Below are 15536 nucleotides of genomic sequence, written 5' to 3'. Positions count from 1 at the left end.
GATTAAATACTTTGGGCTTCCAGTAAACTGAAGTGTTAAACATGTTACAGATGCTTATCCCTTTCAGTCAGATTGACACGGACCTTTACCCAACGTTTCTCAGAAATGAAGTCTAAGATACACTTTCCTTTGACATTATTTCAATAATCCTGTAAGAAATTATTTTTAAAGTGGCAGAAATTAACTCATGGCTGAAATAGTTAGTACTCTGCTCTCGCTTGTTCTATTAGATATTTCCTTCATTAGAATACTACAGTGTAGTGTGGACATCGCTTTACAGCACTACTCATTGTCAGATACATTATTTTACTAAAAGAGTACAGCATTAAATGTTTCGCCAAATGACAGGTCTCTTGATTGCGAATTGCGCCATAATACGATAAAAAATATGTAGGTTGAACAGTTTACATTAAATGTAAGGAACACTGGTGCATTAGCCCAGAAAAATGTGTACGTGTTGGACACAGAATTTCCTTAATGTCAGTTACGGTCCTCGATGACCACGTCAGGCGCATAAACTAAACATATAGTCGATCATACATCTGTTTTAATTTCAGATGTATAATCCAGGTAACATACAGACGAATCAGTTCTACTGAGTAGTAGGGGATAAGATGATTGTAACGTATAATAACTACGTGGTTAGCTTAATTCCATGCATACATTCCACAATTTATGTTTCCATTCGTAAATAATAATCGATCAGGTTGGTGACAGTAGGAATTTCTATAACGTAAGGTACTGTCTGCAGCAAGACGACTAGAATCATTACTTTCAAAAGTATGCATTTCTTAGAATGCACGTTGTCTTCACGTGCTCTGAGCTTTTTATACTTGTTGGCTGCAATGAATGCTTTACTGTCGTTGAATTCTTGTGCTTTCTATCTTGTGGCTGTTAGTTGTTTGTTATTTCTCTGTCTTTGTGGACTGTTTACTCATATCCGTATTAAACATTGTATGTTATTTGTGTGAATTCAATGTTACTTCATTTTTTCTGCATGATATTTTAAGATCTCTTGTTATGTTCATTAGGAAACTACTTCATTATTCATTATCCTAATTCAAAACATTGGAATCATCATCTTCTCATTATTAATTTTGGTATGTCATGATCAAAATCACTAATGCGTACAGGTAAGCCCTGCCACTTCTAGTGTATGTATGTTAGATCGTTACACCAGAAGCCGTATATCATGGTATTTGTTAATCCGGAAGATCACAGTAATTACTCATTGACTCGCTGTAATAGCACTGCCTACATAATAACATTTTCCGTCGTATTTTCTCAAATGTTCCACTGCACACTTCTTAGGCTGTCGATAATAGCAGAAGGGTTGTTATTTAAAATGTCCTGAATATATGTGTAAGGAAATAAAATGGCCAAACACGGTCAGAAATTATTTTCATCACTTTCAACTAACATCAGTAACATATATTTTCCCATGTCTGAAGAAATGGTTATATTGCACATTCGAACTTACGGTTCAGATGGATTCAAAACCTTCAATGTTTGTATTTTTGAACGGAAACTGCACTACGTTTGCATTGTTTTAATACAATGGAAAATATGACAGAGTAAATGCAAGTGATTATATCCACATCTGTTAAATAGTACATAAAGATATTCCAAATTGTCATAAAAATGATGGTAGCCTACAAATAATTCTCATATGCAAAATACATGCGGGTTCGCTGTCGGCGGTGACCTAACAAATAAATTCGTGTTTCCATATTTGTACTAAGGAGACAGATATGGCTGGAAGGTTCCACTGTCGTTCGGTTGTCCAGATCTCTCCTAACCTACCTGCGGTTCTTTCCAGTGTATTATGAAGAGTTTTTCATCTGTACCTGCATGCTGTTCTTCCTCAGCAAGAAGTGGAAGAAACTTCCTGTTACACATCAATTCCAATGTAACCGGAACGAGGTTATCTGACAGCACTGCAGTCAACTGTGCTCATCTCAACGAACGAATATCGTAATTGTCTATTCTTAAATATGAATTTTTCGCATTACTTAAGATATAAACATTCATTCTTTGAGCACGATCACTTACATATATATTTGTTTTACTATTCCTTCGAGTTAATTATAAATAACGGTAGCATACTTTAAAATACAGGCAAATGTTAGTCACTCCCTACATTGACTTATAGTAAGTGATTCAGCTTTGCAGTAAGTTAAACCAGTATCGTCTGGCCCTTATCAACGGAAGAAAGAGTTCTATCAGTAACTCCGTACAGAGAAGGAACAAAGTTGAACGATCGATTCAATACAACTGCTCAAGACAAACGTTTCAAGAACATTGTTGCTGTTATATAAACGAACTGAAGGGTAGCCTAGTATCAGAGGAGTATATCAGTGTACATAAAACATTATACGTGCATTTAAGTGTCAAGGGTTAATGCTGAGAAGGGTAAATTATTATAATTTTATGAAGGTTAGTCATATAAATAGGATCATTTCCACAGCTTACCATTCCAAGAGTTATTCATTCACCACTTAGTACATTGGTGACGGGTTCCAAGCTCAGGTTGCTACGTCCCCATTGACTAGGTAAAAAAAGTAATCCCCAATATGTTATCAACAACTTCGCCATTAATGGAAGGATTTTGTGGAATGTACGTCAGACCTTTCGTACCCTCAGAAGGTTCTATATTTCTCACTGGATTGTCTACTCAGAAGCCGTTCGAAGTATGTAAGCCAACCGCATTACCTATGTTTACATTCACATTAACCGAGTAACTGCCATACACTGACACAGAAGCGTGTCGTCCATAATTTATTGTGGAAGTACTAGATTCACTTTCACTTACTTCATCACTTTCGGCACATCTGATAAACGGTCTGCACATAATTTATCAAAATTATCAGTATCTTTCAGCAACTAAGTTACCAGTACTACGCATTCTTGACAGGAACATTGATGTTCGGAGTAACTCTGCATTTTCAGTGCTATTCTTTGAACTTAACTTCGAGTGACAAGAAAAGAGTGTGCCGCTAGTAACCTCAAACTATATATTATATGACTCAACCGATAGAAATTCATGGTCAGGCCATCAATGACAACAAAGGTAAAAGAACGACGATCCAGAAACAAACGAAAATTTTACTATAATATTCAACCCAATATACATTATACGTTTAAGATTTAATCATGCTCTAACTCCCAAGTACAAAAAACGATTTCATCTTCAAGACAAATGGAGGGTGACGAAAATCATATATTTTTTCAGTGTAAATTTTATGAACTTCCTCGAAGAAAATTTATTCAGAAATTACTTCATTTACATATTCCATGTCCAACAAGTATCTCTTGTTTATTATATGAACCTACTTCTGAAATAATTAACGTAATTATTCACTTTGTTGATCAGAGTCAGCTACCTTGTAATTTAGAATCATAACATTAACCGATATTAAATAGTAAGCACAGGTCAATGTCACCTAATATATTTCATGTCATTGTGTACAATCTCTGGGAAGTACGTAATACATACAGTGGATAGTTAAATTATGTTCCTAATCTTAACTCAATATCATAAGATAAAAAAAGGCTAACCTAATCGGCGGTATAATTAAAGAGCCCATAGCAATATTGAAGAAGAAGCAGAAGAAGAAGAGGAAGAAGAAGAAGGAGAAGGTGCATAAAGAGGGGAATCGTCGTGGCCCGTCAACTACAGTACCAGATACAATGACCAATCTCGCTGCCCGTCACCAGTGTAAGGTATCAAAGTGTTGTGAATCTCAGTATATTACAGTAACTCACTATTGAACAGTGTATTAGTGTAATTTGTACAGTATTATTGTGTGTAGCGCCCTCTCTAGATTTCCCAAGATACGTACCGTATTTACATTTAAAATGTGGAAACAGAACGGTTTACCTGCTTCTTTGATTGCAATTTTTTAGTTAGAGTTACGTATACGAATTGTTTATGTACATATACAGAACCGTTGTGTAGAAAGCTCTCATTCAAACAGTAGTTTTGAAAACTCCTCCTTTACTTTAAATCCTACGAATCAGCCTCAGTAACAAACTGGGAGTTTCCGTATATAGTCATTGAAGAATATTTGTGAATTTGTGCTAAGATCGTAATGAAGTAGATGATAAACTCCGCATGTCTACAATGAATAAAGGTATTTAAAATGTACTGTAAAGCAGTCAGTTAGTGTACATACAAATATATAATTACAGATATTATGTGCTTCTATTTTGATATTGGTAAAATGAACGGAATAATTGCTTATGAATCCAAATGCATGTTCCCTACACAAGCAGACATTTGGCGTAGTCAAGTGTACTTAATTTGAATAAATTAATTATTCATGTCTCCTTTACAGGATCATCAGTGTTTCACAAGCAGATGAAATCTCTTTATTAGTAATGGTTATGATGATGGTGATGGCGGTCAAATAATAATAATAATAATAATAATAATAATAATAATAATAATAATAATAATAATAATAATAATAATAATAATAATAATAATCCCAAGTGAGTTGGTTTCGCGGTTCGGTTCACGTAGCTGTGAGGTTGCATTCGGCAGTCCTGAAGATGGCTTTCCATGGTTTCCCACGTTTACCCTAGCTGTACCTTTAAGATCATGACCACATCCTTCCCAGTCCTAGTCCTTTCCCATCCTTACATCACCGAAAACCTTCCATGTGTTAGTGTGATGATGATGATGATGATGACGATGATGATGATGCTGATAATAATAATAATAATAATAATAATAATAATAATAATAATAATAATAATAATAATATGCGAACGTTTATGTACCTGGTTGCTGTCATACACAAAAGGTCTAAATACTGCAAAACAAAATACAGAGAAGGTGGCATATACTGAAACCCGAATCTAAACACGTATCACTCGAGCTTTAATTTTCATCAGAAATTCATGACAATAAAGACAAAATACCTAGGTCACGTAAGTGGGTATTTGCTGTTACTCTATTTAAAGACCATGAAATATTAGTCATTATCCGAACGTAAAGGCCGTATTTTTGTAATGTTTGAAACAGCTTGAGTGTGTGTGTAATAATTTGGAATGGGGATTCCAAATAGGTACAACAGTCCTGGAGTAATTGTGGGAAAACTATAAGAGAAGTCACTAAATGCTATGCTGGTTTGGGATATATTAATCTTCTCCATTTGCTACCAGTCCGTGATCCCTTTATCAGTGCTTATGAAATGAAGCCTCCAAGTCATTCTACAATAACAAATGGATGAACTACAGTAATATACAAAGTTATAATAATAAATCCTAATATCGCGCGAATATGAAATGTAGTTCATTAATTTGTATTCTAAAGAAAGATATACGGAGGTGATGCAGTAAATAAAGTAAATTTACTCAACTCCCAAATATGCGTACGGGCATGGTACGTATTATTTAACACATAGGCCTCATACCCATATAAATATTCGGCTTGAAGGAATTAATGCCAGGCATCTGACATCCGATTATAATGCATCACTGCATTTCACTGTTCGTTCCTGTTTCCCTTCTCCGTAGAAGCTTCTCCAATCATTCAAACGATGGATATCAGGACAAGATAGTCCAGTTTCTGTCAATTGTAACGCCGAGGTAACACATGTGCGTGGTTGGCAGAGTGGTCTAATGTTATCGTGCCTGTTCTCAGCAACTTACGTAGTCTTCTGTGATACTTTCAAATAGATTTGTTCCGTTTCGATACTAAATTCTGCTCGCTTTATATACTTTAAGGATAGGTAATTTTCTCATCAGCAACATCATCTTAAAACTGAGGTTGTGAGAGTATAACTGAAATGACGTGCGGTCTAATGGCCATGAGGGGATGTAGTGGTGTAGGTCTACTCCTCTGGTTTGCGAGTGTGTAAGTTACATGTTGAGATTGTCGAGATGTCTGAATATTATGAGCAGCGTTTCAACATTATTTTCTGCCTCAAACAGGGAAAACCGTTTACGTAGACACACAGTGGAGTGGGAAAGGTTTAGACAGAAGAAAGTGCAGCAGGTCAGGTTGTTGAGGGTCTATTTTAACATCAACGGTGTTGTGTACCATGAATTCTTGCCTGTGGGTAGAACGGTGAAGAGTTGATGTTACCTGGAATTCTTGAGACGTTTGAGATAAAATGTCAGAAATAAAAGGTAGGACTTATAGAGCCTCCACCATGACAATGCACCAGTCAACACATCATTGTTGCTGATTCGTGAAGTTTTGACGAAATCGTACTCGTTTGACCTAGCCCCGGCAGAGTATTTTCTATTGGTCAACATGAAATTCACCACGAAAGGATGACGATTTCAGTTAGATATCACAGGTGCAAATTGCGGGATCCCCCAATCCGGCGTTCAGAGCATTGTATTAATGGAGGAAATGAAATGAAATGTGGTATGGCTTTTAGTGCCGGGAGGGGTTCGGCTCGCCAGGTGCAGGTCTTTCTATTTGACACCCGTAGGCGACTTGCGCGTCGTGCTGAGAATGAAATGATGATGAAGACAACACATGCACCCAGCCCCCGCGCCATTGGAATTAACCAATTAAGGTTAAAATCCCCGACCCGGCCGATAATCGAACCCGGGACCCTCTGAACCGAAGGCCAGTACGCTGACCGTTCAGCTAACGAGTTGGACTTTAATAGAGGAGAACAACGTTAACTGGACTGCAGGCGAGCCCCTTACAGGGTTGTTTTTAAAAGGGTGGTTGCTTTATGAACAGGTTTCGTACATTGGTGGTCGGTCGTTAGTTACCGAGCGAGTCTGCCTGCTACGAGCCGTAGCTGTAAGCTTGCATTCGGGAGATGGTATGTTCAAACCCCACCATCGGCATAACCATAGTTTCTTCTTTTCACACCAGGAAAATGTTGAGGCTGTACCTTAATTAAGGCCACGGTTGCTACCTTCCCCGTCCCAGCACTTTCCTACTCTATCGTCACAAAACGTATCTTAGCGCGACCGTAAACCATTAGCAAGACCACGAGGTCAGTCGTGGACGAGGCCGACGGATTTGTGAAGACGAGAAAACCCATAGCGTTCCATGTTGTTCATGCCTGAACATAACGCATTAGGAACTCAATAGGGGAAAATACTATCAGTATTGTAATCCTTCTAAATATAATTGTCGATTTCGGTATGAAAAGAGCTGAGGAGTGACACGACGTCTTAACGTCAAAACTGGCTCGCATATCGCCCATGTAGTATCAACTCAAAATACCTGCATTTCGGCAACCAGGGCAACCCATTATTATTATTATTATTATTATTATTATTATTATTATTATTATTATTATTATTATTATTATTATAATATGGTTTTGCTTATTAATAAAATGTATACTATATTCTAGTTCCAAACCCTTATCAACGAATGGTATTTCTAGGTGAGTAAGTCAGATTTTACATTTGCATTAAGAGAGTGAAAATTGGTATTTGAAGATACTTGGGTCTCCCTTATTCAACACAACGTTTTCGATTAAACACTTCGTTTTATAGATTTTTTTATCCTGCAGTATTTCATAAATGACGTACTTAATTAGTACTGTATGCATGCACATGAACTCCACAGGTAAGTTTGAACACTGAGTAATAAATAAATAAATAAAAAATAAATAAATTAATTAATTAATTAAAGTTCCCAATCGGAAAACTGGAAACTTTGAATCACGACCGACCATCAGCATCATTATGCTCGCCAGATGTGTTGTGCGAGCAGAGCGCCGACAAAACAGTTCGCTGACTTATTTAATAAGCTCACTTGCAATAATACTTGGGTCCACGGATTGAGGAGGTGGAAACCACATAGGTTCACTTAAAGAGTTTGTTTCTTTTTTCGCGATGTGTAGGCACTGAAGACGAAAGGCAAGACCAGGAAGTGGACGGGGTCCCAAAGACGGGCCCTAGCGACGCTGTCAAGGAGGAAGGGGAACCTGCTGTGGTTAAATCTCCTCCAGAGCCCACCAGAGTGAAGTCACCAGAACAGATAATAATGAGGTCCCCAGAGCCAGTCAACTGGACCGTCCCCCTTGATACAGGGAAGACCTTCACTGTAACTCAAAACGTCCGTGATGGTAAGTACCAATGTTTTTATGAGTAGTCGCTTTCTTTGTTTACTTTTTATTCACTAATATAAGCTATTCATTATGCATGTGTATACATCATAAACCATTATGATATCACATACAGGGTGCATCAAAGTGATGGTACTAGCCGAAACAGTGGAACGTACACGATAAGAGAAGCAGAAATGCTTCAGTGAACATGGGATCGCAGTCGAACCGTTCACGATATAATAGCAGATGATGATGATGATGATGCACGATAGTGCTTAGGCCCATTTCACTACCACAGTGCGGCAATATCTAACACGAAGATATGTTCAAGGATGGATAGTTCGAGGCGAGCCTGTACCTTAGCCACCACGGACACCTGATATAAATCCTTTGGATTTTTGTGTCTGGGGGCGTCTGGAAAGTGAAGTGTGCATGTCGCACTAGAGTAGATACTTGTTAATACTCGTTAGCAATTCCGCAATCTACCGGGCGTGTTCGAAGGGTTTCGAATGAAACGCGTCCAGGTACAACAACGACACTTGGAGCATCTCTGGTATCAGATTTGAGTGTAACATGCACTATGGTACAGCACTTTACCGTGTAACCTCGTCTTTGATCAAGGTTGTAGAACAGACATCCAGTTTAATAAAAGCTATTGTTAACGAGATGAAAGGTGTGTTTCGGTTATTTAGTGCTGACAAGAAGGACGGTACCGGGTGTGCACGACGTGTTCATGTGTACTGTGACTCCATGTTTGCTGAGGCTGTTTTGCTCCCGCTATCTTGAATGTCCCACCCTTTCGGCTTCTGTCATCACTTCTGATACACCTGTAGTACTCATCAGCCACGTTCATGTAATATACTGACCGTGTGGATACCCGGCTGTGGTACTAGTTTAGAATGAACTTGATGTTCTGAAGTGAAATCAAACCAGTCTTTGAAAAGAGTGCGAAATAGAGGGAAGAGAAACTGGCCAATGTTTCCCGAGTGAACATCTGAGTAGGAGAAGCTCCTCACCGCTCAGTAAAAAGTATGGGAATGGTGGATGTGTGATACGTTACCTTCGAGTAAACCTATTCTGATTTTCACAATAAGAGCATATAGAGATATGGTCAGCAATAGAATGTTACCGTTACAAAAATTTGGGTCGTTCGGCAGAAATAACTTCTGAGCGTGGCGAATGATATCCCCAGAGCTCTTCAGGCGTCGTGCCATCTACCCAACATGATAGGCCTATACTAAAATTAGACTGCAAGGTGAAAGTTCAGGTGAACCTATTTTGTATTCAGAAATACGATTCATGACCTGGCCTTCGAATGTCCGCTGTAAAATTTTCAAGTTTCCAGTGGTCCTTTCTCCTGATTCACATGAAACTTGATATTCATTATATGTTCCGGTTTTTTCTTCTCTTCAGCAAACAATAATTAGTTACTTAACCATTCAACGTGCTGCACAGCAATCTCCCTCCACCCTGAAAAGCTAACTTCCGACAACGAACACAAATAGAGCCAAAAGGAGCAAGTTCCATGTAACACTGTCCTAGATACGTCGTTCAGGAACACTCCTGAGATTTCGTGAGGACCTTGGAGAATCTTCGGCCATCAGCTCTGTATACAAGTGTGACGTGCGTTTTGAAGCTATCTGGCAATCTGTGTTCAAGTGGGTCTGTGGAAGAGCGTGTGATTGTATAGGTGCTCCGGAATTTGAAGTAGATACTTTACTATTCCAGCATATTGCCGGACTAGGAGTGAAAAACCAAGAAACTACACCTAGGATAGCTGCTCTCAGGTACCCGTACGGCGTAGCTTTCCAAACCTCCCGCAGAGCGTGAGATCACGTGGTTTCGAAAGAGGGTGGCAGAATAGAGAGAAACTACGAGGTGCACTGAAAAAAAACAAGTTTTACACCGAGAAATATTTTTAGAAGGAGTTTCTGGTTTTAGACACACTCAACTCTGATGCGATGAAATAACATTTTTTCTTTGGTTTATTTTAGGATGGTGAAGCTGACTTACTCTATTCAAAGACTGAAGCATAGAATTTTCATATTTTGTCGTGAAAAGAACTTACATAACGCATTTCGTCCGCCTCCGTAGCCTAACGGTTAGCATTATTAGCTGCCGTCCTTGGAGGCCCGAGTTCGATTCCCGGTACTGCCAGAAATTTAAGAATAGCAGGAGGGCTGGTATGTAGTTAAAATAGTACATGCAGCTCACCTCCATTGGGGGGGGGGGTGCCTAAAAAGAGCTGCACCACCTAGGGATGAGGACACGAATTTACCATAAAAGCTGTGAAAACTGTTGAAGGGAAGGATAAAAAGGCTTTCAGTATTCAAATGGTCACAATGCAATGGAACTATTGTTGAAGTCCGATCCTTTTCCGCGGTAAGTTAGAAACTCTCACACTAGCTACAACTGCTAATGGTCAACAAAGGCGCTGCTAACGTCCCCGCAGCTAATGCAGCCATGGCGTCGTATGACCTGCAGAAACTATCCTTGGGAGTTGGACAAAAGCGAGTATAGCCATAGCTTAACGTGTTGTTAGCAATGTATAGCTCGACCGTGATTCTTTTCCGAAAACGTCTCCTTTATTTTATGTGTGACTGTTCTGCTATACCGCGCTCATTAAATTACGAAGACTATCGTGCTTAACCACTGAACTGAGACAATATCCTGATCCAAGTTTCAGTGGAGTAGAACCGAGTCCACACTCACCAGTTTGTTACTTCTTGCATAGGCCTACTTTGAGTGGAGTTCGCGGTCATCTAAGAACAACACAGATAGCAGATAACATGACAATAAGTTAAAAGAAATATTAGGAAAATACTGCGACTAGCAAGGTTGTATGTCTCCATTCTTTCTGAGTGTTGTGCTGCCCAGTGCTTGATTGTATTGTTAGTGCTAATGCCGATAAATTGCTGATTGCGTTGCACACAATGATCTCAAATCAGCTTAAAATAAGCCAAGCCCTACGGATTTAAATTCCTGATGGGCCTAAGTATACCAAGCGCCCGCAGCTAAGCACGAAGCCCTGCTGATTACGAGGTGACGCATGGTCAGCACGACGAATCATCTCGGTCTTTATTCTTGGCCACTATCTCACCATCGAATAGCTCCTCAATTAGTCTAACGAATGTTGAGTGGACCTCGAACCAGCACTCATATTCAGGTAAAATTCCCTGATATGGAGGAGAATTTAACCCAGACCTCCGTGTTAGAGGCGGTCTCGTTTCCCCTGATCGCAGGGGAACCACATCACGTAGAAACAAATTTCAGTATTCGTTTTCCTCGTGGACTTTTGAAGCAAGGCAGCAGTAATTGTGACTGCACGGAGGGAAATTTTACAGAAGAATTTAAAAAGTGTGACACATGAATCCTTGAATGAATGAAAACCTACAACCTGTTTTCCAGTCAGTGACCGGGTCAGGGATGGAATGAATGGAGCCCCCATCTTGCGGCGAGGATAGGAATTATGCCGGCTGCCGAAACCTGTCGCACTCCTCTGGGGCAATGATTAATGACTGACAGATGAAATGAAATGATATTGGGGAGTGTTGCTGAAATGAAAGATGACAGAGAAAACCGGAGTATCCGGAGAAACACCTGTCCCGCCTCCGCTTTGTCCAGCACAAATCTCACATGGAGTGACCAGGATTCGAACCACGGATCCCAGCGGCGAGAGGTTGACGCGCTGCCGCCTGAGCCACGGAGGCTTATACATGAATCCTTAATTTGCCTAATAAGCTACAGGTTCGAACTGCCAGTTCTTTGGGAAATGTGATATGATTTTAGTTTTATCACTTTATATGCACTATGATGTTTTATAAATCATAAGTTATCTTTTTTTTCACCGAGTAACACGTTTATATAGAGGAGATTATATTTTCTTAACTATTCAGTTTTGAGATATTTCACTGCTAATTAATTATCACGGCGACACATGGGTATGTGGGGCGGCTGACAGCTCATAGGATCATACACTCTTATTGACTATGAGTTCTACCTTTGTCCAACTCCATCTCTTCATAATGATAAGAAAGAATTTGCCAATTCATACGGTACCTCGAGTGTATAGTTTAGTAGAAGTTGCTTCTTGTTTTCCTTCTCGTTTCCCCATAACGCGAGATTCGCTTCCCACACTAGCGCATGCCACTTTGTAGGCCTACAACATGTTACATCATGTTGATTCACTTTTCTGCTTTCCAGATTAGTGTTTATGGTGTCCAGCTTCCTTGGATTCGGTCTCCTAGTCATCTCCACCCCTAGACTTCCAGATGATAGCCTGAGCTATTTTTTAATACAACTTTTTATTGATAAAAATACATGGTTACAAGTTTTACAGTTGGTAGGTTTACATAATTCATGTCTCCTGGTCTACAGTAAGTCCTTTCCACTTCCACTACCTTGGTGGTTCTTGTTAGTTCTTGAAGAGGTAATGACCGTGTCAGCTGCTGCTCACGTGACATTATTATTATTATTATTATTATTATTATTATTATTATTATTATTATTATTATTATCATACACAAAATTGTGATTGCAATTGGAAGTTATCCCGGTGTCAATGTCCTTACTAATGGAACTTTTCTTTCTAATTGAAGCAAGACAGTTGGTTAGAGTTACGGACATACTCGCAGGAGGAAATTCTCAATATCCTTCGCTACATCCACAATTCCACCACGTACAGTGCATATTCATCAATTCTAGGGGTAACCCAGCACTCTGTGCCGTATGTTTTATTTCACTCTGATCACTATTGTACGAGGGTGGGTCGAAAATATTGCGTAACACTTTTTTATGAAATATTTTAATGAGTAAGAGAAACAAAAATTAATTATGTGCAAAAACTACGGGTTTTACCTATTCTTCAACCCAACGTATGAGCCAAATCGCTCCAGACATTTCTCCCATAGTGACACCAGGTTGAAAATGTCTCGTTCATAGAACTCCGTTCCCTAGGACAACAGCCACCTGCACACGATCGATTTCACTTATTCATTTGAACCGTTGCTTTATTCAGTGGTCCGAAGAGGTGAAAGTCAGACGGTGCACGTAAATAACTGCAGGACAAAATTCCGGCAACTTGGCGCCTCCGGAAACCATGAAAAATGTATTTGTGGGACGAAAAACAAATACCGGTAAGATTATTATTAGACGGTGCAAGGCCTGGACGATGCGGTTTCCGTTCGTACAAAAATTGAAAGGTACGCCTGGGAGGTACTCAAACACTCCTCATACACCGGATGCCGGTCCTGATCCTGCCTATCCCATCGTTGTCAAAAGACCTACCTGAGTCAGTGTGACGTAAAACCAACAGTAAGACCAATCAGGAAATCGTCGTTTAGCGCTCGGAAGGTCATGAACCCATGAGCAAACTCTGCCTGATGCTTGGGATTATAATGTACGTGCAACCACTCACGAGAAAAGCATGTTTCTCCGTCTGCTTGCTGCGTTGCCTGAGAAGGGAACAGAAGACTCCAACGATCGAATAATTGGGCTATCAAATGCCAGTAACAGTTCTGCGGCCGTTGCTCACCGTTCAGTTTTGGGCTGCTTCTATAAACTTTACTCCGAAGGAGGGAACTGTATAAGTTGCGCCGTGGAGATTCCCCGCCAGGAGTAGATGTGGTTTGACAGCTGTTTTAAGCAACTGATACCTGCGCTGCACCGCAGGGGCTTATTTCCAGGTCCATCGAATGGTGTGAATATCTTTAGTTCTGAGATTTTGAAATTAATATATAATTATAAAATGTTATTCACTCTATCAATGTTGGTTTCTTGCACATTTAGAAGACCTGCATCGTATTTATATCAGTGGGTGAAATGTGTATAACTACGTAGTTTGACTTTATTTACAAACCAAGTGTGGAAACATGGAATCAGCCTTTCAGTCTTATGAAGAATATCCACAGCCTGTTAGTAGCTAACCGACAGGGTCAGGAATAGAATGAATAAAGAATGAAATACCGCTAAAGGAAGAAAATGCTGCCGAATGCGAGATCTGACATGCTTTTCCGGACGAAGATTAATGGATAGCAAATGAAATAAAATGATGGCGAATTTGCTGGATAAAGAATGACCAGTAAAAACAGAAAAAAAAAACTGTCTTACCCTACGTTTCCCCCGACATGTACCCCTTATGAAGTGATAGGGGTCAAGAATGAACCATAGCTACTGCCAAGGAAAGGAAATTGTGTGCCCTGGCGAGGCCTGTCGCATTTCCCTGGGTATGAAAGATTAATAAATGACAAAAATGTTTCAAACAGTGATGTTGATGTAAAGAATGAAGAAATCGGAAATAATATTTTGAACGCCAGCTTTGCCCAGCATAAACGCTACGTAAAGTGATCGGACATTGAACACCCGAAGCAGTGATGGGAGACCTACGTTCCACCATCAGCATTATGAAGAAGCTTTTTTAATCTTAACAATAACTGAAATTTACAAAAGTATTGTAAACATGCGGAACATCGCTATAAACTTTTCAGAATATTAAATTTAACATGTATTACATTGAAATTTTAAAGTTCTCCGTCGCAAATGTTCATTCGATCAGCGTTGTTTCTTTATGCCTTATTGAGACGATCTCCGTTGAATTTAAAACAGCCTCTTAAGTATTACGTGAATTATTTTACATTATTTAACAAAACAAGTCTGGCAATAAACATCCCTGTGGAATTTCCAGACAAACAAGACCTCTCGCTAATGAGATCCTAGAATGATTAATGACCACGGCGCAAGTTTTACTGATTTTAACACGGCGCAACTTTTCCTCGGCGCAAGTTTTACGGCACCCGAAGGAGTTACAAGGTTTCCTTTGACCAGAGACGTTATGTATATAAGAACCTCGTTTATCCGGCCCTCATTAATCTGGATCTGCGGTTTATCCGGATCGGAAATAACAAAAAATATATGTTTTACTTGTACAGCATTTCTTTTACGGGGTCGATTCTTCTTTAATGTCAAGGATAGTCAAGGACAAGGAATGGAAGTAAGTCGACCGCGGTCTATGAAAGGTACCATCGCAACATTCGCCTGGAATTGACAATGGGAAACCGACTCTTCTGAGTTCCTTGACACATTTGCACGCATTCCCGGCGGATGCTCGGACGTAGATGTGAACGACATAAATGACTGGTTGAAAAATGACTGTGATTCAGGCTACGGCATAATGAGAGATGTATAAAGTATTGCCTCTTGTTGCTCGGCAGGTAAAGACGAGAGTCATAGTGAATTGGAAGATAAAACTGGTGCTCCATCAGAAGCAACAATGACTCATGTAGATGCAACAATGCAGCTGGAGAAATTGATGGCTTAGTTAAAATCCCAGACTGAAACCACACAGGCAGAACTGATGTTAGTAAAACGTCTTCGTGATCGAACTGCGCGCAAACGCTATACAAATGTAAAATAGAAAAAGCTCACACATTATTTTAGTGCATAAAACAGAGTCGAAAATGTAAGAAAAGTGGTCTTATATTGTTTGTACAATTGTAAAAA

At 39.5% G+C, this 15536-nt stretch overlaps 1 protein-coding gene across 10 annotated transcripts in view; it reads left to right on the top strand.

The window, feature by feature from the left end:
* The window catches only part of LOC136864291 (proteoglycan 4), a 975577-nt gene that overhangs the window by 850377 nt on the left and 109664 nt on the right, over positions 1-15536 (top strand). For all 10 annotated transcript variants that reach the window (XM_067141070.2, XM_067141075.2, XM_067141072.2 and 7 more), the window contains one exon: positions 7833-8057. In XM_067141070.2, the coding sequence (XP_066997171.1) occupies positions 7833-8057 (225 nt within the window). The remainder of the gene's footprint in view (positions 1-7832; positions 8058-15536) is intronic.

The sequence above is a fragment of the Anabrus simplex genome, chromosome 2, assembly GCF_040414725.1.
Source record: "Anabrus simplex isolate iqAnaSimp1 chromosome 2, ASM4041472v1, whole genome shotgun sequence".
NCBI classification, from domain to species: Eukaryota; Metazoa; Arthropoda; class Insecta; order Orthoptera; family Tettigoniidae; genus Anabrus; species Anabrus simplex.
Note: the sequence above shows the minus strand (reverse complement) of the source record. Positions and strands in the feature narration are given on the sequence as shown.